At 49.5% G+C, this 25,644-nt stretch overlaps 1 protein-coding gene across 1 annotated transcript in view; it reads right to left on the reverse strand.

The window, feature by feature from the left end:
• Positions 1 to 93: 93 nt before the first annotated feature.
• Positions 94 to 25,644, reverse strand: part of Fmnl3 (formin like 3) — a 52,141-nt gene continuing 26,590 nt past the window's right edge. Inside the window, 27 exon segments of the mRNA XM_051189871.1 lie at positions 94 to 1,031; positions 1,034 to 1,138; positions 1,141 to 1,176; positions 1,932 to 2,055; positions 2,313 to 2,405; positions 2,735 to 2,836; positions 3,373 to 3,533; positions 4,054 to 4,183; positions 4,276 to 4,356; positions 4,480 to 4,548; positions 4,682 to 4,916; positions 5,712 to 5,914; positions 6,124 to 6,248; positions 6,326 to 6,394; positions 6,843 to 7,125; positions 8,060 to 8,161; positions 8,563 to 8,712; positions 8,999 to 9,109; positions 9,218 to 9,292; positions 10,763 to 10,856; positions 11,032 to 11,108; positions 11,264 to 11,372; positions 12,508 to 12,660; positions 15,272 to 15,355; positions 18,066 to 18,142; positions 18,808 to 18,888; positions 20,881 to 20,964. Of these exon segments, the coding sequence (XP_051045828.1) occupies positions 916 to 1,031; positions 1,034 to 1,138; positions 1,141 to 1,176; positions 1,932 to 2,055; positions 2,313 to 2,405; positions 2,735 to 2,836; positions 3,373 to 3,533; positions 4,054 to 4,183; positions 4,276 to 4,356; positions 4,480 to 4,548; positions 4,682 to 4,916; positions 5,712 to 5,914; positions 6,124 to 6,248; positions 6,326 to 6,394; positions 6,843 to 7,125; positions 8,060 to 8,161; positions 8,563 to 8,712; positions 8,999 to 9,109; positions 9,218 to 9,292; positions 10,763 to 10,856; positions 11,032 to 11,108; positions 11,264 to 11,372; positions 12,508 to 12,660; positions 15,272 to 15,355; positions 18,066 to 18,142; positions 18,808 to 18,888; positions 20,881 to 20,964 (3,129 nt within the window). The 3' untranslated portion in view covers positions 94 to 915.

A 25,644-nucleotide genomic window follows, 5' to 3' on the forward strand; every position in this document is an offset into this window, starting at 1 on the left:
GGCAAACACTGCCCCCACCCACTCTTATATCCTCATGGCCACCCCACCCTAGCCACCCAAACCAAGAAAGAGAAGACAGCCTGGTGCACAAGATTTGTTAAGAAGTGTGGGATTTATGTACAAGAGAGAAAGGAAATGGTACATGTACAAAACAAAGTGCCCCCGCATTCCCTCCTAGGGTCAGAGAACCTAGTAGGGAACTGAGCAAACAGTCTATGAAAATCCTCCATGTTGCCTGTTCCTGGCCAGAATCCACCTAGCTGAGGATAGGTGAAACAGTTGGAGCTGGTACATACATACAATGTCTCCGCTCTTCAGTCAGCGGGAAGACAGTGGGCGGGGTGGGGCCCAGCCCCTTCCTTTCATTGTTTGGAGCAGGACATACCCTGCAGCGGGTGGCCACCTGGGTTGGCTGGTCCCACTGCTGCACTCTCCATGTTCAGGGTCAGCTCCTCGCTTTTCACCTTTGAAGACTGAAAACCTCAAGTCTTCCCCCACACCTTTTGGTTTTGAGGAAGTGGAGCAAGAAGCAGGAGGTCACACAGGGGAAGCAGCTGGCTCAGGGAGCCAAGAAGCTGGAAGCCAAGGTGGGTGGGACCAAGGATCTGGAGGGCAGGGTGAAAAACTGAAGTCTCAGGTAGAATGTGCAAGAAGGCAGTGGGCCCAGATAAAGGGCTTTATACTCTGTGAGATGATCTGATATTGGCAGAGTCCAGGGATCCATAAGCCTGGATATTTCTAGACCAGAGCTGACTGTGGGACTGCAAAAAGAAAAAATAAGAGTACAGCATTCTTTTTCATCCCACTAGACTCTAGTAGGAGATGACTCTAGTCTTCATAAGCCAAAGCTGGAAAGTGGTTTTCCCCAGCCCTGAATGAAGTTAAGACTGGGGGCAAGGTGCAATATGGGAGGCACTAGAGAAGTGCCAGCCTCCTAGACCTAATGTCCACAGTGGCACAGGGAAGATCCAGCCTCAGAGCCTGAGTGGCTACAGCTGGAACAGCATAGCTTTCTGCTGGGCCCTGGATCCACTGCCCAGCCTTGCAGGACTCTGAGAATTAAAGTACTTCTGCCTCCAAGAGGATCTCAGTGGGGACCTGGAGCCCGAGGGGGGCCACTGGGTGGTACAGCACTCCTGGCTTGGTTGCAAGTGACCATGGGCTGGAGGTTGAAGCCTGTGGGGAAGACAGATGCATGTGAACAGGCAGGGAGACTGAGCAGGACAGCACCTTCAGGAGGACAGGGAGTTAAGTAGTCAACTATGAAGAGGACCAGCTGGAGAAAGTACTGGAGCCATTTTTTAGGAGGTAACAGGGATCTAAAATCCACTCAGGAAAACACCACAAGCAGATTAAATAGATGTCAAGAAGCAGAGGTCAGGGGACATCCTGACTAGCAGCTAATTACAGAGCTCTTAGTGGAGGCCAGGACCCTGGGTATCTTGGGCCTAGGAATGGAGCTTCAGGATCAGAACCATGAGGCCTGGGCTTGCCTGCCCTGGGACAGCTCCAACCCGGGCCAAGGACTCCATAGCCCTTGGCTCTTAGTAGCTAGGATAGAATTAGTGGGAGGAAACATGCAAGGGATCAACTGTTTCTTGGAGCATGCAGCATGCAAGAAGTCTGTCTCCATCCATGGGAAGCTGCTACCAGATGATTCTAAGGCATGCAGAGAGTGCAGCCACGGTGCCCAGTACCTGTCAGGGGCCCCAGCCTTGAGGGCTAACAGTTTGACTCATCGTGGTGGGCTGCATCACAGAAGAAGCGTGAGCCCCGCTTGGCAGTACGGGCCGTGAAAGGGACACTCTTCAACACTATGGCCCAGGAAAGATCATGGTCAGGTTTTAGAAGGAAACAGACTGAAGAAGGACCAAAGGAGGTGGGGTTTGACTCAGGCTTTGGGAATTGGGCCCAATGGAAAAAGGTCCCACCTGTGATGATGTCCTCGATGGTACCATCTTTCCCTTCATAAACAGGCCGGTGTTCCTTAGCTTGGCGCCTCCTCAACTCTGCAATTAGCTCCTGCTGTTGCCATTTGTTCCGCTGGGATGGAGTCTAGGGCCAAATATTATTAGGGGAAGGAAGTCATCACTAACTTGACAAGCAACTGGTTCCTGTCCTAAGATGTAGTCTGAAGATAGCCCTACTGAGAGAAGCCCTATGTCCTGTCCATTTGTGTCTGACCCTCCCTCTGGACTCTTGCCTTTAGCACTCCAATGGAGGGGGCGTGCGTGCATTTGTCTTGGTTTTTCATGTCCTTTCTGGATCCTCAGTTTTTTCATCCTGCCCTCTAGATCCTTGGTCCCACCCACCTTGGCATCCAGCTTCTTGGCTTCCTGAGCCAGCTGCTTCTCCCGCATGACCTCCTCTTGTTTCTTGCGAGCTTCATTCTCTTGTTCTGCTTCCTTAGAAAGAACCAAGAGATGGGGGGAGCGAGAGGCTCTCACAAGCTGGGAGAGGAGGGGCTGACACTGAGCATGGAGAGTGGGTGGCAGTAAGACCAACTAACCCCAGGTGGCCACCCGCTGCAGGGGTACTTCCTGCTCCAAACAATGAAAGGAAGGGGCTGGGCCCCACCCCGCCCACCAGTTCACAGTTAAGAGGCCTGTCGCCAGCTTCCATGGTTCCTTTCCTAGACCTCAGGAACAGAAAAGACTGGGACTTGAAGCCCAGGCGCTTTCTTGACTAATCATTTTCTCTCAACCAAACTCTTCTAGAAATTGCTTCAACTTACCTTGTAAGAACGAATGAATCTGACAAATACTGGGAAAAACACAGAAGGAGGTGTGGTCTTGGGACTCTCGCCAAAGTAGCGCACAACTGCATTGTAGGCATCCTGAGTAAGGAAGGGGCAGACAGAAGGGTCATCCTGGTGGATAGAAGCCCAGCACTCACACATGGTCACAAGGCCGGCAAAAAAGCAACACCTAGGGCCAAAGGGAGGAAAACCAACTACCCAAGCCCCCATGAACAAGAGAGAAATGTGGGGTGTCTCCAAGGTTCCCAAGAGTCCTAACTCCAGACATGGATGTCTGCTACCTTTAAAGTCCTTCCTTATTCCCACCTAGAGCTCCCTAATAGCTGGCAGGCTGCATAAAGTGGCCTAGTGTCTGGCTCTATCTAGTACAGTGGTCCTCAACTTTCCTGATGCTACAACCCTTTAATACAGTTCCTCATGCTGTGGTGACCCTCAACCATAAAATTATTTTCGTTGTTACTTCATAACTAATTTTGCTACTGTAGTGAATCATAATGTAAATATCTGACATGTGACCCCTGTGAAACAGTCATTCATTCCCCCAAAGGGTTTTCAACCCACAGGCTGAGACTGCTGTTCTGGATGTTTATTTTCTACTTCAGTTCCTTGCTCACCTCAGCAGTCTTGGCATCTCGCTGGAGCTTGTCCAGTTTGCCTTCATTGGTGCTGAGGAAGTTTCGAAGGACGCTGTTGTCATGAATGTTGCATTCCCGCCGAATCAGTTCCATGCCCCGGCCCAGCTCTTTCACATCTAGCAGCACGTTCTCCAGGGACACTATTTACCGAGAGGTCTGGCTGAGGCTTGCTCAGGACTATATGTACCCTCCCCCCATGACATAGACTCCCATGTCACGTAGAGAAGTCCATGTCAGGCAGACTAAGTTCTCTGGGCAGTGAGAAGGAATGGAGGGCAAGAGTTTATGACCTCAAAGAAAGAACAAGATAGCAAAAGAAGGCAAACCACTGAGAATGCTGGTCTCCAAGCCAGAGCTGCTTTGGGCCTGCTGTAGTTTTTCATAGGCAGGACAGAAACAGCAGTACTCTATGTGTGTAGGGGGCTTTATAAGTTCTCTATCACATAAGTGGTAGAGAAATGCAATCTCTGGGCCAGCCTAAGGGAAGCCTGATCCCACTTGAGCTCAGAGGAAGGCTCCCTCTGGAGTGGCCCCTGCTCAGGGCCTTAGCGGAAAGCTTTGAAGCAATGAAAAGGATAACAAAAGCCAGAAATGGGCCCAGGTGTTCCTCTTGCTCAGCTTCCTGAGATTGTCCTGGACGTGAGGCAGGTTGTCCCTCACCTGCTGCAGCCTTCTCCACGAAGTGCAGCTCATGCCAGAAGGTAGCCAGGTCTGGGTATTTCTCCTTCACTGTCAAGGCGATGAAGTGCAGCAGTGTCATTTTCCGGTCAGTGGACTTTGTGTCCAGCAGCTGAAAGGCAGTGGAAGCAACACAGAGCTGAACACCCTGGCTCTAACACTGGTGTTCCAATCTTCCTGCACATGGCGTCCCCGCCACCTTACCAGATCTAGGCTCTGGAGCTTGAAGCCATACACGGCACCTCGCTTGCTGCTGTTCATGTAGTTCCCCAAAGCAAGTATGATCTGTTCATAAGATGCACGAAGGAAGGTCACCAGAAGCCCAAGGACTTCGTCCTCTGTATAGTAGTACTAGGACCCACCCAGGACCTGGGAGCCACCAACACCCCAGTCACTCCCTTTCCCAACCTCCAACATCTGCTTCAGTTTCTGTGAGGACTTGACAGAGGCAGAGGCTGCAATGATGGCATTCAATTGCTGTAAGACAAGATAAACACTGAGTCACCCAGCTTGGGAGAATGATAGATAAAGTCAAGGGATAGGGCCAGAAGGATGGACAGTAGACATGACTAGTGACAGCAGTGGATAGTGATTAGGGAAGAGGTTGTACCGGTGTGAGCATCTGCAGGTTGTCCTGGAAGTTGCCCAGAAAGGCCATGCCAGCCATTCTCTGGGTCAGCCGTTCCACCTTGCTAAAAAGCAGCATGAAGCGGTCCTCAGCTGCCAGCTCCTCCAGGGGCTGCCGTTCACGCTCATATTGCCGCAGCAGCTTCACCTCAGCCTCTGTGGGTAGGAAGCGCATCAGGCACTCCACGAAGTCTACAGGTAGTGTCTGTAAGTCAAACCTGTGTAGGAAGAACAGCACTTCAGATCTGACATCTGTCCACATTCTCCCTCATCCTTAGAAAGACTGGAGGACAATACACAGGACACAGCCAGAGACAAAGCATCACTGCTTCCTCTGTCACAACATTAACAATACTCCTAGAGGAGGAGTCCATGATTCGATTGTTTTCAGACAGGATCTTGCCATGTAGTCCAGGGTGGTCTCAAACTTGTGAGCCCTCCTACCTCTGCTTCAAAAGTGCTAGGATTATAGACACATACACTAACCCTGACCCCCATGCTCCTGTGTTAAAAGTCCTTCAGTGTCTTCCCTCTGCATCTATGGTTAAGTTTAAGTAACCTGAATGTGGCCTGCAAGACCTCTGCCCACTTTCTACTCCGTCTAGCCTACACACTCAAGGCAGATTTCATTTTCAGTACTCAGTATATACCATGTTGTTTCCACCACGTCCTGACCTGGACCAACTTGTGCAATTCCTTCAGTCTTAGTTAAGACCCTCCTTGGGACATCTTCCCTCACAATGCTCAGCCACCTGTCTGTACTCTGCTAACATGATGGTATCCCTCCTACATTCTTCCGACCATACTTCTTCCTTCCAGGCTGAAAGTACATGGCCTCTCACTGCCTGGCACCAATCATACAGCCAGTATGCTTTCTTATTCAGGCCAGTGCATGCTGAGAAGTTTGAGCAAGTCCTTTTAGGAGCCCTGGAATCTAGGAGAACCCAGCTATTGTGGGGAGAATTGGGGTAACAGCTGTTTGGGGACCAGGGCCAAGTTAGTGGAAGTCTCACGTGTGGATGGCCCTGCAGATCTCCTCAGCGGAGCGCCCAGCCTTTCGAAGGGTGATAGCCAGGTTCTTGGCACGGTTGGCTTCCAAAAGGGTCACCTTACTGGCAGCCTTTTGTGCTGTCTTATTCTTGGAGCAGATGAGGTCAAGGGCAGGACCCTGGGCTTTTGTCTTAAATAACTCTTCAAACTTGTCCAGGTCTAAGTCCTGGCAGAAGTAGATAAGAAGGGATGATGTTGAAGGGTCAAGCTATAACAACACCCACTGCCACATGCTCTGCAAGCACCCAGTTGGGGTCCCTAAAACCTGATGTACTATCAGTTCTGCTCTGCCTGAAAGTGTTTTGAGACAAGAAGATGTGAGGATCTTGGTCCTCAGACCTCAACCCCACCCTTCTGGACCCAGAACCCTGTCACCTCCAAGATCTTCTCATCATCAAGCTCACTGAAGACAGTGCCATTGATCTGATTGGGTTTCAGTGCTGTCCAGTTGAAGACTGGCAGGCGGAATTTGGTCTTGATGGGTTTCTTGATGCGAATGGCTAGTTTTGGAAGGACAGGTGTAAGGCATGGGCCAAGGAAAAACACCAGTGTTGCCCAGAGCCCTGAGAACACTCACCTGACAGACCCACTGTTAACACCACAGAAGGAGCAGCACCGGGGAGAGGTGGGGCAGGGGGACACTTGTCTGGGGGAGAAAAAAAAATACCATAGTGACCCGAAGGTCCAAAGACTCTTCCCAGGCTGCTCAAACTCTGCCTGTCCTCAGCTGTCCTTAGAGACCCAGAGAAGAGTATTATGAAGACTCTGGTCAAGCTAATCCCTGGGGTATCCTGAAGGGGACAGTGACTAGTAGCACTAATGGAGTCTTTCCTGCCACAGTGCAGCCCTCTGCTTGGCTACCTTCAGAGTAATTAAGAGATGCAGCACTCAGACATCCTTGAAGCAAAACCTGCTCCTGGCACTCCATGTTTCCCCAAATTTTGGTCTTCCCTTGGCCATCTCATCCTGACTTAATATACTCCCAGCTTTCAAATGATGCTATTTCCCATCTGCTCCCCAAGATGATGCAACTAGGGTCCTGGCCTCACAAAAACCGGCCCCCACCAATCCCCCAGCTTGGAAGTCCCAGTTACCTGGTAGTGGAGGAGGGGGTGGGGGCAAAGGCGGAGCTGGTGGAGGGGGCAAAGGAAGGGCCTCTTCAGCAGGTGGGGTCGGAGCCAGCAGGTCCAGGTCAGAGGGTGGCATGCCCTCACTCAACTCTGTAGGGCCTATCCTGGATAAGGCCTCGCTACCACCCATGGACTCCAGACCCCGGGCACTTGGATCCAGGTGGCATCGGCGCTGAAAGGCCTCTTCCTTCTCTTTAATGAGCCTCCGAAGAGTATGCACCTGGTGGTTTGTGTTCTCGTATGTCTCCTATCAGACAGACAGCAACATTGAGGGAAGAAGGGGGCTGAGGATACAACAATCTCTTCCTCTGGGAGTCAGCATTCCTACCCAATAGACTCTCAAGGAGCTAGGGTCATCTCAGTGAGGCTGCTCAGAACAGAAGGGATCCGGGTCAGAACAGCAAAGCTGGTGTGTAGTACAGCAGAAGCAGGAGAATCAGCTTGCTTCCACTGGTATTCTGATCTGTCCTCTCTGCTCAAGTCTGTTCTCACTGCATAGGCCTCTCAAGGCTGAAGGAAAAGGAGTTCCTCATTTGAAACTCCATTGGTCCCCTTCCAGATGGGCACAGCTGCTCTCTCCACATACCTTAAGTCTTCATTATTGCTTTTATTTCTTTGGCTGTGGATAGCTGCCCATGTGGAAGCCTCACAGATAACCCTATCTTGGTGAGCTCTGTATTCTCCCTAGCTCCTTATATAGAGCTTAGCATGGATGAGCAGATACAGAGTTCAGTAGTCAACATAATCATACTTTTTCCAAGAAAAAGGAGGGTGTAGCACGGCTTTATAATAAGTTATGAAGTTAGGTGCAAGAACACAAGAGACTGAACTACGAGAAGCCCTGGCCTTCAGAGGACACCCGTAGACACTCTAATAAACAGACCTGAGCTACTTTGACCATGACTTAGCTCAGGAAGCAGGGCTAAGGAGCATGTGGAGAAAAGGCCAGCAAGTGGGCAGGAAGAAGATGGCTGCTCCTACTCTCTTCTGGGTCTGGCCAACTCTAGCTTCAACTTCTCTCTCCAGATAGAAAGGGTGAGATCACCAGTTCACCCTTGCCTGAGCACGTTGAGGATAGATCAGTTTTTTTTCCCTGATATGATTTGGTTAGGAGGGAAAGTCCTGTGGCACTGAGACCCAGGTCAGCTGCAGCCTCCCCACATCTCCCTCCCTACTGGCACCTTGATGCTCTCCAGCTCCTTTTCCCGCTGAAGCAGTTGCTTTTCCAGCTCTGCCACCCGCATCATGTTCTCATTCTCCATGTCCAGCAGCTTCTCTGTGAGCTACAAGACAGGGAAGGCATATTCAAAGCTGTGTTCAAGCCTGAACATTCAGGATAACCAGAAGCCAAACCAAGACCTGAAAAGCAGTGCCCAAAAGGCAGTTTTTCAAGTGGCTTCCCTACATTATTCTCAGGGACCAGGAGTCCTGACCCTATGAAACAGCAACAGGTACAGAGCAAATGGCAGCAGTCTGTCCCAAGTTTAAGGCTATCTTATACCCAATCATGAAGGATAGCACATTCCAGTGAGTAGCATCTGGTGGCCTGGGCCAGAGCAGCTTCTAGAAAGACTCAGTGGTTCTTAAGTCTTCCTGCAGTTCTATCTGCAGGCAGGTGGATTCCAGGCACTAGTGCCCGTCCCCAGCCCTGCACAGTGGCTCCCGGCAAGCAGAGGGTACCTACGTGGGACACGTGCTCTTCTAGTTCTTCCACCTTTTCCAGCGCAACGTTCTTGGTTTCTGCGTCCTCCAACAGTCCCCCCACGTCAAACACATTGTCCAGGTATGCCTGAATCTGCACTTGTAGCTTCTCACTCTCTGTGTGCCTCGACTTCTAGGGAAACAGAGTGGAGGTATGGGAGGCAGTGTAGGCCTCAGAGGGAGCATCACTGCTTCACAACTACCTCTGAGTGCATGTCACCAGGGACTTCCAGCTCCTACCCATGCCTGGCTGGTCCTGACAGAGCTGCTTCAGTGGGAAGACAGACACTGGCAAAAGGGCCTCAGTCCAAGGTCAAAGAAGACAGGCAGGTTTCATAACCATCTAGGCTCTTTATGCTGTGTCTAAGTTGATTCTCCTCCCTAAAACATGTCACTTTCCAAGACTCTAGCCAGTTTACCTGCAGGAATTCCTCCAGCCCCAACTTTGTAAACTCATATTGCAGGTGGACCCGGAAGTTCATGTCCTCTACTGAGTGCACCACAATATTGATGAACTGCATACAGGCCACCTGTGGGGAGAAACAGACTTTCAAAACACACTGCTGGTGTGGACTGGCTTAAGCAGCACAAAGCCTGAATGTGCATGACATGCACCTGCCCCAGGCCCAGGTCCTCACCATGAAGTCAATGTTGCTGTCCTCATTCCGGAAATATTCCATTAGCTTCTCAAACCGGTGCAGTTCTTTACACACCTGAATGCACAAAACATTCCCAGGGGAAGGATTTGTATGTAACCATGCAGAACCTAAATCCACAACCTCTGGTTCCCAGGAACATGATGGCAAAGGCATAGTTCAGTCTGAGTTCAGCCACTGAGTGAGACATGCTGGCTTGTCCCTAACTTCCTAGCTAACCTTCAGGAGGCTGAAGCAGGAAGGACTGCCATAAGTTTGAAGCCAGAATGGGCTAGAAAGTAAAAATTTGTGTTAAAAGAACAAAAACCAACCAAACAAACAAAAGATATGCAAATAAATAAAAATAAATAAAATACAAACAAATTAACCATAACTCTATCTAGGGACTGTGCCATTCTGGACTACAGAAAGAAAAAAAAAAAAAAAAAAAAAAAAAAAAAACCACAGGACCTGGAATCTGGCCTAGGTCTCTGACCCTTTACCACACTGAGGGCACCCAGTACAAACTAGGATTTCGGTGCCTCTAAAGCTCGGCCAGAACACCACACAGCAGATATGATGCTGCCAAGTTACAGAGAGAGGGAGGAAAATGGAGGAAAGGAGTCCAGTCCTGGCTGTGGCAGAGGGTTGGGCCCCAGGGGGACCAAGGAGGAATCAGTCAGTATGCCACAAAGTACTATACGGAAAGGGTCCAGGGACTCCTTTGAGTCTCTGGACTTTAAGGAGGAAGAGCTGTTTCCTGAACCAAACAATGGATGCAAGGGAAGAGGCCCAGGGAGGGGGAAGGGGTGGGGCCACGGCTGTGGCTGAATGTTGAGGAATCCCATGTTAAGCAAATTGGGGTTTCAGAGGTAGACCTCAGGATGGGAAAATTCCACACACAAGTTCTCTCTTCCTTCACTAAGAGCCTTCTCCTTCTGAGAATATCCTTGCTTTGGAGTTCACCTGTGGGCTCACTGCAGCAAAACTACCTGGGGAGTCTTATAAAGTGACGATGATGCCCAGGCTCTAATCCAGTAGGTCAGGAGCCAAGCCTGTGCCTAAAATAAGGGGGGAAACCGTCTGTGTTTTGCCTACATAAATGTTTATGCATGTTGTGTACTGTGCCTGTGGATGCCAGAAGGGGGCACCATTTCAATACTGGAAAATGAACCCAGGGCCTCTAAAAAGTCAGCAGGGGATCTTAACTACTGAGCTGCCTCTCCAGCCCCCATCTGTACTTCCAACAAGCTCCTCTGGTGATTCCCACGATATCAGTAGGACACTGCAGTCTACCCCAGAGCATCATGAACTGGCCAACTGGGAGGGGTAATGGAACAAACTCTGGTTTTGCTTTAGTTCTAGTTTCACTCTAAAGCAGGCTGCTCAGTCAAGCTCAGTTAAAGTCACTAGAAATCCCAGTAAATAGGGTCCCCACATTTTCTTCTAACACACACATGCAAGCGCATGCGCGCACACACCACATGCACGCACGCACACACGCACTTGCGCATGGGGCCAGGCAGGGTGAGCATGCAGTAGACTAACCTCTTTGAAATTGTCAAAGGCAGCAAGGATAATTTCATGACCTCCCCGCACCAAACACACAGCTGCCAACAGCTCCAAGACCAGGGCTTTGGTCCTAAGAGATGAAGGCAGATTAACATCCTAGGTCCCATCATGTCCTTATAGTTCATGTCCTTAGACACTTCTGCAGCAGGGGAGACCCTGACTAACAGATCCAAAGCAGGCAGGACTTGTCAAAGATAAGTCAGGATCTTCAGCTATCTTGGCATATGAGGAAGGAAGGAACGCACCTTGGATTCTTGTTGTTGAGGCTAAGTGCAATCTCATTGACAGCATGGGGGTGGGACATGACCAAGTTGAAGCCATACTGCAAAGGAAAGGATAAGAGGGCCTTGATGGTGGGAAAGGGGAAGCTAGCAGGTCTCCCCCTGGCAAACTTGTCTTTCACAAGCGGGTGCTCTGCTGTCTTGGTTTACCATAGGAGGCAGAAGTAGTTCATCCATGGTGAGCATCACCCCTTACCTGATAATTCATGATGGCTCTGAGACAAAGGATACAGACGTGAACATCATCCTTCTGGCTCACCAGGCGGGAGTTCTTCAGGGCCCTGCGGCCAGGGAGAGTACTGTACCTGGGGGATAGCACCAAATAATCAGGTCGGGGACAAGACTGCTGGTGAAGGTTCTAGGACACCAGGTTGCCCCCTAGAAGCAGAAAAATTGGGGGAAAGAGGACCTTGTACCAACTGCCAAGATAGCCCAGGTGTAAGAGGCAAGGGAGTCAGCTTCTATTCACCTCCTTTGTCACAGGCCTTTGTCAGCAACTACCCAGGGCCGTGGCTTTATACTCTGTCAAAATCATGCTAACCCTAGAGACCCTCTGAAATACAAAAATGTTTTGAGGACTTTGTAGTCCTTGGGGTGGATCACAAAGACACACATCTTAGGCGTCCCTTCTCTCATTTCTTGTTACCACATCTTTGGAACATTCGGTGGGACAGGTGCATCTTTGCTCTCGTCTCATTCTTAAGCCCCCAAAGGCAGAGCAGGCCACACAGGCTAGGCCTTGCAAAGGCTAGGGGCTATGCCTGGCTTTGTATTACCCCTCTACTGCCTTAATGTTTTGTGAGAAGAGGAAACACTTATGGAACCTGTTCGTGCAAGACCAGAGTGGTGAGCAATGTCCAAGACACAAAACCCAAGGAGAGTAGCAGAGCCGTGGAAGAGACAGAGGCCAAAGGAAAAGCTATGGGTGTGCGACGACAGCCTCAAGTAAAAAGGGCTGGGGGAAGGACCCAGTTCACAACAGGACTGCTCTTGAGAGCCCACAGACAAATGAAAACACAACTTAGAGAGAAAAGACCTGAAGGAAAAGGGAAGGAAGGAGCAGCAGACAGGTGGGGCTGGTCTCCAAGCTGCTGATGGGAAGAGTGCGTGCTCACAGGGCAGGAGCTCAATCAGCCAGCAAAGACCAAGCCCTACCCAAGGTCAGGAAGGAATGGCTAAAAGAGTGAAGGCTGGAAGAAGGGGAAAGCTGGAATGCCAGGCGGGTGGCACAGATGAGGACCATGTACTTACCCAGGATAGACTGCTGGGCAGAGTCAGGGAGACAGAGAGGACAGATGAGAGACAGGCGAGCAGGCAGAGGGCAAGAGAGCTGAGCCTGGAAGCAAGAGTGGAGGGAGGGGCATGAGCACTCACCGGGTTACCAAGACCTGGACTGGGGCTGGGGTGGGGTGCAGGTGCACAGAGTAAGCGCACACATACCGGAGCACGGACTGGCGCGCAGAGCGAGCGAGGCTGTTGGCGAAGGGGGCCGACAGGGCATTCGGTGGCTGCAGGTCCTCGATTGACCTGCTCCAGGACCGGAGCTTGTCAAATGCACCATCATCACCACTCTCCAGACCCTCAAAGTCAAACCTGGCATGAAAGGACACACGTGCACACACGCAGGCACATACGCAAGAGGAACTCTGTGCCAAGCCCCAGCAAGCCCACCTCCCACCCTTCAAGCCTCTATGGCAACACAAAGCAAGGACAGCAAGAAGAGAAAACAGAATTAGGCATCAGAGACCTAATCCTGGTTGCAGCTACTGAGGTAAGACAGGGCAGGGGAGGCTCAGACAGCTCTGGGAGGGAGGGCATATCTGAAAGTTTCTCCATGGCCCCAGGACTGTGGGGCTGGCCAGCTTCATGGGCTCCTCGCCTCAAATGGGACACCTCAAGTCACCACGGCTCTACTTAAAAAATCTATACCAAAAAGAGTAGAGGGGATGGGCCAGCTGCAGGTCCTGCTCACTGGCCAATGGCTGTGGCCTAAAGGCTCAAGCTCCCTAACGTGGCCTAGGCCATCAAGAATTAACTAGACAGGACTGAAAGGAAAAAAAAGAAGTTCCTGAAAAGCCAAAGTTAGTCCCTTGAGCTTAAGCACACATCACTGCCCCATCCCACCACTGGCTTCAGTGGACTGGCCTCGTTTGGCTTTTCAGTGCTGAGGATAGAAGCCAAGGGCCTCCTGTTAGGTAAGCATACTAACAGGAGGAACCAGCGAGCTACACTCCAGCCTAATGGTCTGCTTTTCTATGATTGACTATACGAGGCTTCTCTGTTTTCCTCCTTAGCTTTAGCTTCCCTAGAAGAAAGAAAACCATGGGCTGAGATGGCGGGGCACTCGAGTTGCTGGAGATTATCAGTGTTGTTTGGGTTACTTCCTGTAGCCTGTCTCTGACCATATGCAGTTGTGCACAGGGCAAAGAGAATAGCTAGAACTCCACATCACCCAGGGCCTTCCCTTATGTTTCTTAACAAGAGTGCACATCCTGAGAAGCAGTCCCGCCTGTCCTTCCTTCCCTGTGCCCCGGTAGCCACCAAAAATGGGGCATGTTTCCCAAAGGCTTTTTCCCACAGGACATCTTGCCCCACGTGAATGCCCAGTGTCAAAAGCCGGGCTTTCCGGAACAAGGAACACCATAGGCACTGAAGTTTCAATGGAGGCTGCAGTAGGCTTTAGAGTCCTAACACATCAGGAGGAAGTTAACAGGGCAGCCCAGCCAACTTCAGAGGGTCCTGACAGGGATGATGTCCACCCATCAATCTGGGCACTCCTGGGCACAGGATGTGCCTTTTACAAATGCACGCCTTCTCTCAAACTATGTGGCCACATCCCTTCCCTCTCAAGGCTTCCCAAAACATATTCCCTCTCATTCCCTAGACTCTGTTTTCAAAGGCACTGCCCTGGACACTGAAGCATTAAATGTCTGGTGTATTCTTAGTTTAGAGCAACTGAGATTTGTTTGTTTTTTCAAGAAAGATAGGCATATTTGGGAAAATGAACTACATCTTTTTACTATAAAAGTTCTGAACTAAAAATTCACTTAAGCAATTTTTTCCCATTTCTTTCTATAAAAAGATTATTTAAAGGGACAGGAGGATCATGAGGAATGAGTTCTGTAGAGATGCGGGTGCACAGTGACCTGGGAAGGGTGACAGGGAAGCTGCACCTGCAAGAGGCTTTAGTGTGTGCCTTGAGGAAATGCGGGGGACAGAGAAGAGCCACAAGGGCAGGGACAGGACAAACGCAAAAGCCTGCGCAAGGTCCAAGGCTCACTCAAGCCTGGGGCTTCTCCAGACTAGGGAACCATGGGAAGTTGAGAGACAGCAAAACTGGGACCCATTCTCCCTGGGCTTATTGTCTTAGGTGTGACACCACACATGCTGGTAACTTCAGTCACAGGCAAGCATATCTCCTGGGTAATAAATCAACAACAAAGCAGCCACCACAGAGGAAGCCTAGTATGCTCCAAATGCTGAGCGTGAAGCACCCCTTCCCATCTATTCCTTTCAGTGAGGACAATGCTTGAGGTTCCCCAGATAGTGAGTGCACAACACAACTAAGATCTAAACCCAGCTTTGTCTGACTCCAAAGCCCTCATTCACCATGCCTCGACATGCCATCACTCCTGTACTAACCCACGGCGGCTAACTGCCTCCATGTGGAAAGGATGTTTGGAAAATGCTCCCAAATGCTTCTTCATTTATCTGCTCGGGTCAAAGGTCATGCTCACTGCACTTCTTCAACAGTCCTGTAGTAACCCTCTCACATCTCAGGGCCTAAGTCACCTCATGAATAATCAATTCTGTAGAAATGGATAAACCCTTCTAAGGCATTTCCCTGAGGAGCCAGGGTATTTCCTTAGACAGCCTGTAGTTGCTCCCTTTCCATACTGTTCTCTTCATGTTCCCCCAAAACATGCTAACTGGCCAACCCTTGCTGATTGTTGGTAGTCCCTTGCCTTGCCTGCTCACTTCCACACTAACACTTGGGCTACTTCCTACTGTCTTGGGTTGCCCATTCCCATCTCTCTGCTGGAATCTCATACCTCCTCCTCCCACACTGGAGACTGAACCCTCAGCCTCAGCCTCAGCACATGGTAGGCAACATTCAGCATCCCCAGCCCTCAGCCTTCTTCTAAATACACTGGGACTGTGTGCTTCCCAGTGGGTCCCCGACCATAGTCCTTGTGGTACTCACATGACAGAACACTGGGCAAATGACAGGTAATCCACCAGCACATCCAGGCCTTTGTTTTCCTCATTGAGAAATTCCCTCACCCACCTGCAGACACAGGAAACACAATGGATGGAGTCCATAAACTGGTTTGGTTTGGTGGAGGCTCTTACCCAGCAATCTAGCAACAAATATGTACTCTTGTATCCTACTGGACCCTAGTGTCAGGCTGAGAAAATCCTGAAAACTAAAATCTACAACATCCATTTCTGATCCTGTCATGAGCCTGGACCTCCCACAGGCAGGGGAGCCAGGGACAGGGAAAGCATTTCCAACACCACTTGCTTTATCACAGATGAGCTTCAACCAACAAGATTCCAGCCAGTCTCTCCTAGTGAGCCAAGGCTATAACCCAATTATTTCCTGTATCCCTTTGATCTGATACAATGCTAGGCATGAAGTCTTCTCCCACTGCATGCTGGAAGAATTGCGGAGGCATCCAGAGCATTTACCACTCACAGAGCTGTGTGAGAAAGCCAGCAAGTTCCTAATGCCATAAATCTCAGTCAGATATCCTTTTTGAGAAGCTATGAGCAAAGATGATTGTGTGAGTTCTGTGTTCAATTGGAGTGAGTCTGGCAGAACCAAAAAGAGTTGGGGAACAGTTAGGAACTCAAAATTCCAGTATGTTATGACTCTCTCAGTCACATGAGAATGTGGGAAGGTAGGCAGGTGGGCGGACAGAAGGACAATGACCTACGACATTTTTGCTTTCCTTTTGGACTGAGCTATCTCTGGAATAAAAGTCAAGAGCCAATTCCCTCAGAGTTGGTGGAGACGGTTGTATGATCACTGCATATAGACATAAGCCCCTCAGGACAAACCCCTGTTCTCCTAAATACTCTACTCACTCTGGAACATCCATGGGACCACATAAAGCAGCTGTGTCCATCTGCCCTGCCGGGCTTTTACCTCACAGCTGGATACCAGTTCCATGCTGGCCAGCCACACCCGGAGTGGAGAGAGGCTAGAGCGGAGCACCAGGCTTGGCTGATTTGGCAGCTAAAGCTGACACCGGAGCTGCCTGAAGTTAGCTTCCTCTCTAGGGGCCGACAGACCTCCCATTTCCTGTCTGTCTGCTCTCCAGCTCCCCACCCCCTTCTCATTTCCTGTCTGAGTCTACACTGCTATTTTAGGGATCCTGACACTTTGAAGGAGAGGTTAAAGGGCACTTTGACAAGGCAGGAAAACCAATACAAACCAGAAGAGCTAGAGGGCTCTGGAATCCTACTTTTGGGCAGCATCATCCCACAGCATGAGCCCCCATCCAGTGCCAGTAGACTTGCTCCTGCAGAAAGCCCCAAGAACCCCTCACTAGCCTGACAAACTTCCTGAAGAGAAGGATTCTGTCTTCCTCATAGAACTACACAGGGATGCCTCCAACTGGGACAGCAGAAGCTGGTTCTAGACTTCCAACTTGTGAGCCAACTGCCAAGGAGCCCTGGCTAACCACAGGGGACTGTTACTTTGTGGTCCTTTCCTAAGAAGAGCAGACCCCACCCTCACACTGGACAGCAAGGCCTGAGAGAGAGGCCCTGTGAAGTGTGGCAGGTACCAGAAGGAGCTCAGGACTGCCACAGTGTCACTCTTAGCCACACACACACAGCCTAACTGATGAGCTTTCCTAGTTTTCCTTTCGTGAGATTCTTGGGAGTGGAGGGACAGGAAAGCTTGGCCACACCTTTCTCAGTGGCTTTCCATGTCTGGGTCACAGATGACTGGTGTGGAAGCCATGCTTTGGCTACCACAGCACAGCTCCCAACACCAGGAACTGTCCCTTTCCTGCCCTCTCCTGTGCCACTTCCCTTCTGACTGCTGTTGCAGCTGGCCACATACAGATATCCTCTCCCCCTAAAGAGCTCCAGGCAGGTCTGGCCTGGGGGTAGGCAGTAGGCTACTGCCTTGACAGAAGAGGAAGAGCCAATGATGTCATTTGGCTCTTTCTAACTTACTCTCAGGAAGCTCAGGGACTTAGGCTGGCATCTGCCCAGAAAACCCCATTTCCCCCTTTGCTGCTCACTCACTGAGGACTCCTACCTGAAGTGCTGGAGTCCCGCCTCCATATCCCTCTGCACAGGTTCCTTCTGTCTCACTCCCTCTCTCCCTCTCACAGGAGCAGCCTCACAGGACTGAGGCACTGTCCTGGCCTGAACCTCACTGCACCAGCCCTTGGCTCCCTCAGCACCACCTGGTTCCCCACTCACACAGATCTCCATGTGGTGACGACAGTAGGATCTGTGAGTACAGGAGACAGCCGATCAGCCAATTCTGATCCCCTCTATCTGACAACTCTCTTTGGTGCTACAGGAAGCCCCTTCTGCTTGTGTACTGTCCCCCCCCCCAAACAAATAAATAATCCGTGCACCAAAAAGTCTAACTAGTCTCCAATTAGGAACTAGGCTTCATCTATTCAATATACTATACTCTCACATTCCAACCTTTGCTGGCCTCTCTTGGCCCAGCACCAGACCACAGGCAGACTCTAGTCTCAGCTGCTATGGGAATGTCTTCTACTCAAAGCCACAGGACCCCAAGAGAGGCCCCAAGCCTTCCAGAAGTTAACTGGTCAGCAGCTGGCAGAACTGAAGGGTAGAAAAGCCAGAAAGGGCATATCTCAAGCTCTATAGAGCCAAGTGCTATTCAAGGGACAATCTGGCTTCATGTCAGAATGGATAAACCAACAAAGGGCACCAAAATCTGTGTGGTAGGCAATGTGTAGTACCAGGGAGTGAAGCTGAGGTGGCCAGGCCTGACTTACCCAATGTGATTGGTTCGAAGTGAGATCTCCAGCTCCCTTAGGACCTTGGTTGACTCCTGAACTCTCCTCCTGAACTTCTGTAAACATGGAATCTTTTGTCACTTGAAGATATTCCCTTTCAATCATTCTTCAAGATTTTATTTATTTATACTTTTGTGTATGGGTGTTTTGCCTGCATGCATGTCTATGTACCACATACACGCAGTGCCTACAGAGTCCAGAAGAGGGTGCTGGGCTCCCTGGAAGTGAAGTGACAGGAGTTGTGAGCCACCATGTGGGTACTGGGAACTGAACCTGGGTCCTCCAGAAAACAGCTAGTTCTCTTAACTGCTGAGTCATCTTGCTAACCTCCCTTCCTCCATCAACCTTGTCTGTCTGCCTGTTTGTTTGGGGAGGGAGTGTACAGCATCTTGCTATGTAGCCGGAGTTGGCCTGTAACCCACAATCCTCTTGCCTCAGTCTCCTAAGTACTGGGATCACAGGCACAGACTACCATACCCAGATATCCAATTTTGTATTACAAATAAAGGAGGCAGAAAAGAAAACACAGGGAGTACAATGTGCAATTACAGACCTTCCCTCCACCACCGGATAGTCACTGAGACTTCAAAGCCCAGATGTTTAACTCCCATTATTCAAAAATCAATGTCAAAACAGTTAGCCCCATGTCAAAAGGTTTGTGCCCAAACACCATAGGACTATGAAGGGAAGCAAGATAGGGCCTTTCCGTCATATACTTCACCTTCCGTGTTACATTGGGGTCCAAGAAGCTCTGGAGTTTCTGGATATAGGTATGGGGAGGATTCTTTACTTGGAATCGTTCCTGTAAGAAAAAACAGACGTATGTATGCACACAGAAACACGGAGTCCACGGAGGGTGCTAAGGAAGGAGAATGCCTGCCATGCTCAGATTGAGGGAACTCGACCTGCAGTTGTTACCCGTCCCTTAGCATTGTCCAAACCCTAGGCTCCCTTCTTTGACCAATCCCTACCGACAACCCACCTGTTGCTCCATCCTCCTCCATTCAATGCTCCCTAGCTCTAAAATGCTTTTCTATGCCAGAAACTATTTTGCGTCCACTGCTTGCTAAGACGCAGAGACCACAGAGCTGGGACTGGTACCTACAGGGAGTATGTAACTGGCTAACTGGAAGACAGCTATGAAAGCCACATGGAGGGGAGCTTTGCCCTGAAGAGGCTCGCTTTTGCAGTTCTAAACTTTGCAACTGGGGCTCAGCCGGCTTTGCTGTGTTCTTACACTCAGGGAGGTACATTGTCTATGCTTTGCCCAGGCACTGGACCCTGGCAACTGAACACTGAAGGCTGGCCTCAGCTGGGTCACCTCTTAATACCCTTCCACAGAGCACAGGGCTATGTCCTCCCTACTCAGGCCCACCCAAAAAAAGAATCAACAAAGCCCTCAGCATTCTGGTCCTATACAGCCCTCCACAAAGAATCTATCTCAAGAGTTGAGGGGAAGAGATGCATACAGGGATCCAGGAGAATGACATAATAGGAAACAGGGCCTGAAAAAAAAAATAAGACGACTCCAAGGAAAACTGAAATTATGTGACCTAAAAAGACAGAACTTGGCTGGGCGGTGGTAGTGCATGCCTTTAAATCCCAGTACTCATGAGGCAAAGGCAGGTGGATCTCTGTGTTCAAGGCCAACCTGGTCCACAAAGTGAGTTTTAGGACAGGCTTCAAAGCTACACAGAGAAACCCTGTCTCAGAAAACAAAAGCAGAAAGACAGAACTTGCCAGTGGGGGAGTATGCAATACCTTTAGTCCCAGCGCCTGGAAGGCAGAGGTAGGAGGAGTCTACAGAACAAGTTCCAGGGCAGCCAGAGAAACTCTGTCTCAAAAAAAAAAAAACTTAAAACAAAACAAAACAAAACAAAACAAAAAAAGGACAGATTTATCAAGTAAAGAACTTCAGCACTGCTTGTTCTCCAAATCCTTTCCTGGTGAGAGCTTGGAATTGAACCTCAGAATCATAATGCTAGCTCAGGGCAAGCACAGGTCACAGTATAAGAAAATAGCTAGCTAATATCTGGCACTTATTTTGTCTCTGCCCAATCTGGCTGTGGGTTCTCCGACTGAAAGAGCATGCATGCACCATGGGATTTTGTGAGGTTAAATGAGATATTTTATGTGTGGTGTCCTGACAGGTCATCAGCTCTCAAATATTAGCTATTAGCATGAAAAGAAATCACAATTTGTTATGACAAAGCTCAGTGTCCGAGTGCTGTAAACACAACACCTACACCATTCCAGGTCCTTTCAGACCCACCAAGAGACATGCTGCTGAGCCTTGTATGCAAAGACTCTGGACCTGTGACCTTCACACATGTGCAGGGAGGCGAAAGTTAGGCAGTGAGTGTTACAATACCTCGGTTCTCACAAAGTGCTAAGTCCTCCTCTTCCTCAGCTCTAACCACTATCCATGCAAGGACAGCTGCAGTCCTTGACTACACTGGGGGACAAGGACATCTCCCTCCTAGGAGAAGCACCACACTATCTGTCATATCTGGGCACAGCCACAGTCATGGGCTGACCTTGCACAGGCCACCAGCACCACTGTTCACTGGGCAGCCCCTCGTAGGCACTCAGGTTACTGGCTGTCTCAGCTAGGCAGTCCCCTGAACAAAGTCAGCTTACCCCATGCCAAAGCTAGCTCCTGTTAACATGGCAGTTACACCTTAGGCCTTACTGTCTTGTCCGGGTGTCACTGACCGCCACCTTCCTGACCTTGCAAACCTCATCTTACCTGATCACACAGACCCCCACCCTCCCTCACTTTCCCACCACACACCTGATCACAGATGAGATCCCACTTCTTCTCATTGTCGTACTGTCGAAGGAGCCGGGCCTTGTCAGGAGGAAGGTTCATGGAGCTCTGAGGAGAGAACCTGAGTCAGCAAGCTGAAGCTCCCACCACACGTTCACCCAGAGGGAAGGAAGGCATGAACTCTCCTCCCTCCTCTTACTGCTGCTAAGGTGGCATAGAAAAGGGGGACACTTCCTGCCTCCCCACCGTATCAGTCAAGTTTGGCTGAACAGTATTTTCCAAGCTAGAGGTCAGAGAATCAATCTAGTGAATCAAAATTAACCTCATTTGGAACACAAAATAACAGCCAGTGAGATAGCTCAGGAGTAAAGGTACTGGCCACCAAGTCTGGCCTGAATCCACTCCCCAGAACAGAGCTACAAGGTGGAAGTCAAAAACCAACTCCTACAAGCTGTCTTCTGACCCACCCTGGGTACATCATGGCACACTTGCTCCCACACACCTATATAAAGTACTCACACAAAATACTTACAAATGAAAATAAGATTTAGACACCAAGATTCATTGCAAGTAGGAAGTATAAGTTTTATGAAGCCTTCTTGACATTCCACATATGACATATATGTCATATACACATAAGTCATGCTGTAAAGGGTACATGTAATACGAGGCAAGTCAAACTAGGAAAGGTCATACTGTAAAAAGTATGTTTTCAAAAAGAATTTTTACTATTGTTAAAGTAAGTGTGTGTGTGTGTGTGTATGTGTATGCGTGCCACTGAAGCAGGCGTTTTAGGAGTCCAGAAGAGGGCATCAGATCCTCTGGAGCTGTAGGCAGCTACACACTGTCTGAAATGGATGCTTGGGTTGTCCGTAAGAGCAGTACTTACTTTTAACCCTTGAACAACCCATTTCTCCAGCACCAAAATGTAGGTCTTAGCATAAGACAAATCAAAACTTTGAAAGCTGCTTTCAATTTGCTTTTCTGCCATAACCTGAGAGCCAAGCATAGTGAATCCAATGCAAGTGAATGAAGTCATTCATATAAAGAGAACAATTCACACACTTTTAGAAAAATATGTATAAGCCACACACCTTTCATCCCAGCACTCAGGAAGTAGAGGCAGGCAAATCTCTTGTTTGAGGCCAGTCTGGTCTATAGAGCAAGTTCCAGGACAGCCAGGGCTATAAAGAGAAACCCTGTCTCAAAACAAAAAAACAAAACAAAACAAAAAAAGCAGTAGCAATTTATTTGCTACCAATTAAAAATTACTACCCTCCCAATTAGCCAATACATGGTACTCTCCAGACACCCTGTTGAGACACCCTAACATAAAGTACTGAAGGACTGACTGCGAATCATCTTATTTTGCTCAGTATTGTGTACTAAATGAATACTCAGTACAATGCAAGGAAGGCCTAAAGTCTGCCTGTACATGGTGCAGACCTCCCTCCCCTTCTGTGTCCTCTGCAGCCATGACTGCCTTTGCTGTAGGTCACAACCTGTGCCTCTAATAGCAGTCTGACACCACACTTCTGACTCAAGGTTTCCCATCTGAGGTGCCACGGCTGTCTGACCCAACCGACTGCCCCCCACAAGACTTCCCTTGCACCTCTACCTGTTACTCTAAGCACAGCTCTCAGTCCTTGGAAACCCAACCCTGACCACTGGTTTCACTCCTGTCTACCACTGGCAGCCTCATCCTTACAGGAATGGGTGTATTCAGGGATCTTCAAGGAAGAAACCAGAAGAGTCCTGGGGGCAGGTGTTCTGAGGGACCAACAGGAAAATCCTCAAGTATTATTTACTTCTATCACATAATCTATTTATCAAGCACTTATCTCACACATACCATTATGCCATCTGTGCACTCATCCTACCCTGAGGACTCAATCTATATTCAGTCTTCTTTGACAGGGACATTTGTAGGTGGGGAGTCCATGGTTCTCAGGCCCCAGGAGCAGTGGGCCTGAAACAGGACCATTAGGGGTCAAAACAGGAAGCAGCAAGCTGAGGACCCCAGTTACTTACAAATGGAAGAATTTAGGACTAGAGAGACAAAACTAGCCAGAGGAAAGGACAGAGACCACCTAGTCACAACTCTCTCATGGTTTCTGCCTTCTGCCCAGGAGTCTGCCTGAACTACATGAAAGAGAAGCTGGCCTGCATCTTCCCCAGAGCTGATATGGTGTATGGTAGCATGGGCAAACACAACCCAGCCTCTGGAACTGCTTTGCTGATGGCCAATCTCAGTTGTCTATATGGAAAGTAGAACAGAGCAGGGAACTTTAACAAACAGAAACAAAGGTCAAAGGCAGGTCCAGACAGGCTCAGCCCATCCAGCTGGGGGACAAGCTGCCACCAGCTGAACATAAGAGAATACTAAGCAGAAAGAGTCCTCAGGACCAGTTCTGGCTCTATACACCCTGGGCATAACACAATCATCTAATGATACTTCTTCCAAGTCTGAGTCAGAGAAATAGGCTCCTATTTTTTTTTCTAGTGGAAGGAAAAACTGCTGGTTGTGCTGGCTTTTCCTGTTTGTTTTTATTTATTTGTTTTGTCAACTTAACACTAGCTAGAGTCATTTGAGAAGGGAACCTCTCTTGAGAAAAGGTCCCCACCAGATTGCCCTGTGGGCAAGCCTGTGGGCCATTTTTCTTAGTGCTTGATGCAGGTGGGTCTATCCCCTCACTGAAGTGTGCCACCCTTGGATAAATAGTCCTGGGTGCTGTAAGAAAGCAGGCTGAGCAAGATGCAGGAACAAGCCAGTGAGCAGCACGTCTCCATTGCCTCTGGACCAGTTCCCACCTCCACGGTCCTGCCCTGACTTCCTTTGATGATGTACTGTGATTTCAAGTGGAAGGGAAGTGATCTTCCCTCCTCAAGCCATGTTTTGGTCATGGTGTTTCATCAGCAATAGAAACCTCAAACTGTGGTACAGAGCAGGAATAGTCTGGGGCTACTGTGGCAGACATCCTGGGTACACCAACTTCCTCTATTGGCCAACCACTGTGGGCTGCTGTGGCTTCACATCTCCCTGCCAGGTGTGCCGGTAAGGAAATGCTTGACTCTCTCCAGGCTTCAAGACTGAGAAAAATTAACCCCCTCCGGGACATCCATCTTAAAACCATGGGTGACGCATCAAGGGTCTAGTCAAAATTTGAATCCTCTAAGAAGATGGACCTCGGCAGTGTGGAAATAGGTGGCAAAACATGAAACAGCCCTCAGCACAGGCCCACGCCCTCCTCCTGTCTAGGGCTTCCATGGCTTTCTGGGCAGTGACCCCAGCATTCTCTGTTTTGTCAGGGCTGAAAGTGTAATGGGTAGGGGATGGATAAGGAAAACCCCACAACCTCTAGCATTCTCACGAAGCAAAGCACTGACTATGGTGGGACCCACCAGCCAAGGCAGAGTACTAGGCAGTTCTCTTCCTGCCAGACAAGAGCATGAAGGCTTTTGCCTCCACCTGATAATGTGTGTAATTCTGGCAGGGTCCAATGTCCAGAGGAAGCCAACTTCCTGGCTTCCAGAGACAGCCAGGGGGTAAACTTGACAGGGCTCCAGACTCTGGTCAGCAGCTTGTTTCCCCGGAATTTCCCTTCCGTGGTTCCTTGGACGCTGGGCTCTCAGAAGCAGAGACTAAGCCATTGCTAAGTGTCCACTGCAAGTCTTGCTGGACACAAAGAAGGCGGAGGGCACCACATGTGGAGCCAGAGTGCCTGAGAGATCGATCCACTTTCGGGATTTCCGCTACCAAGCTTCACTGAGCTCACCCATCAAACTCATCTCACTATCCAATGGGGTTTTCTGAGCATCGGATGATGAATATTTTACACCTGCACACATCTGGAATATAGTGGGTACTGGCAAAGTCCTCTTGCCTCCTGGAAAACCTGTGTGGTATTTGGCACCCACACACCTGCTCTCTTGCTTCTGGGTCGTCTGTTCTCATTCATCCTTTAGCAACTGCTTCTCAATGATGAAACTAAGTGGTAATCCTTTGAACCCCTTTTAAAACCTACTTTGATTTCCACTAAGACTACAATCAATTAAATATTCCATCTTTGGGGGAGGGGAGGGCCACACCCCACCCAGGAATGGAGGAAGAGAGATAAATAACACCCAAAATATTCACAACAGGAGATAGGAGAAGGGGAAGTTGAAATCAAACTGAAAGCAATTCTGGATCCTGATCTCTAAGTCAGAGGGAACTAGGAAGACGCCTCAATAGAGGAGGTGCATAATGGAAGCCGCTGAAAGGTGTGGACCTGATGCCTCTCCAGCAAGGCTGCTTGGGCTTGCTTCTTACTGTGTAAATAAGGGAGTCCTACTCCTCCATCAAGGTCTCCTTATTTCCCTCCAACCTGATCCCTGTCAGCCCCAGGAAAGTTAGGGAGGAAGGGGTTCTGTCCTCAGGGGTTCCCTTCTCCTGCCTGCCTTGTACCCCCCAAGTCTACTTAGTCCCTCCTCATTTGTTTCCCACTGCAAGAAAGGGAAATACCAGATGTCTGGAGTTTCCTTGAAAGCTGCACGCTTACTCTGGGATTCACCCCTGCTCTGCTGGTCTTCTTGGGCCAAGCCTGGGGAAAACCCAGCATACAGAAATAGGAAGCACCCAAAATTCCCTGCTCCATTACTTCTAGTCCCAGCTGATCATGACAAATCTCAGAAGAGACACAAAAATGGCATAGCTCCTAGAGACTGGTTAGAAAACTTTGGAACATCCCTGGGGAAGACTTCAGGGACAGCCACAAATGGTATTTACTTTCAGCAAAAACAAAGAGT

Source organism: Phodopus roborovskii, unplaced genomic scaffold (genome assembly GCF_943737965.1).
Source record: "Phodopus roborovskii unplaced genomic scaffold, PHOROB, whole genome shotgun sequence".
Taxonomy (NCBI): domain Eukaryota; kingdom Metazoa; phylum Chordata; class Mammalia; order Rodentia; family Cricetidae; genus Phodopus; species Phodopus roborovskii.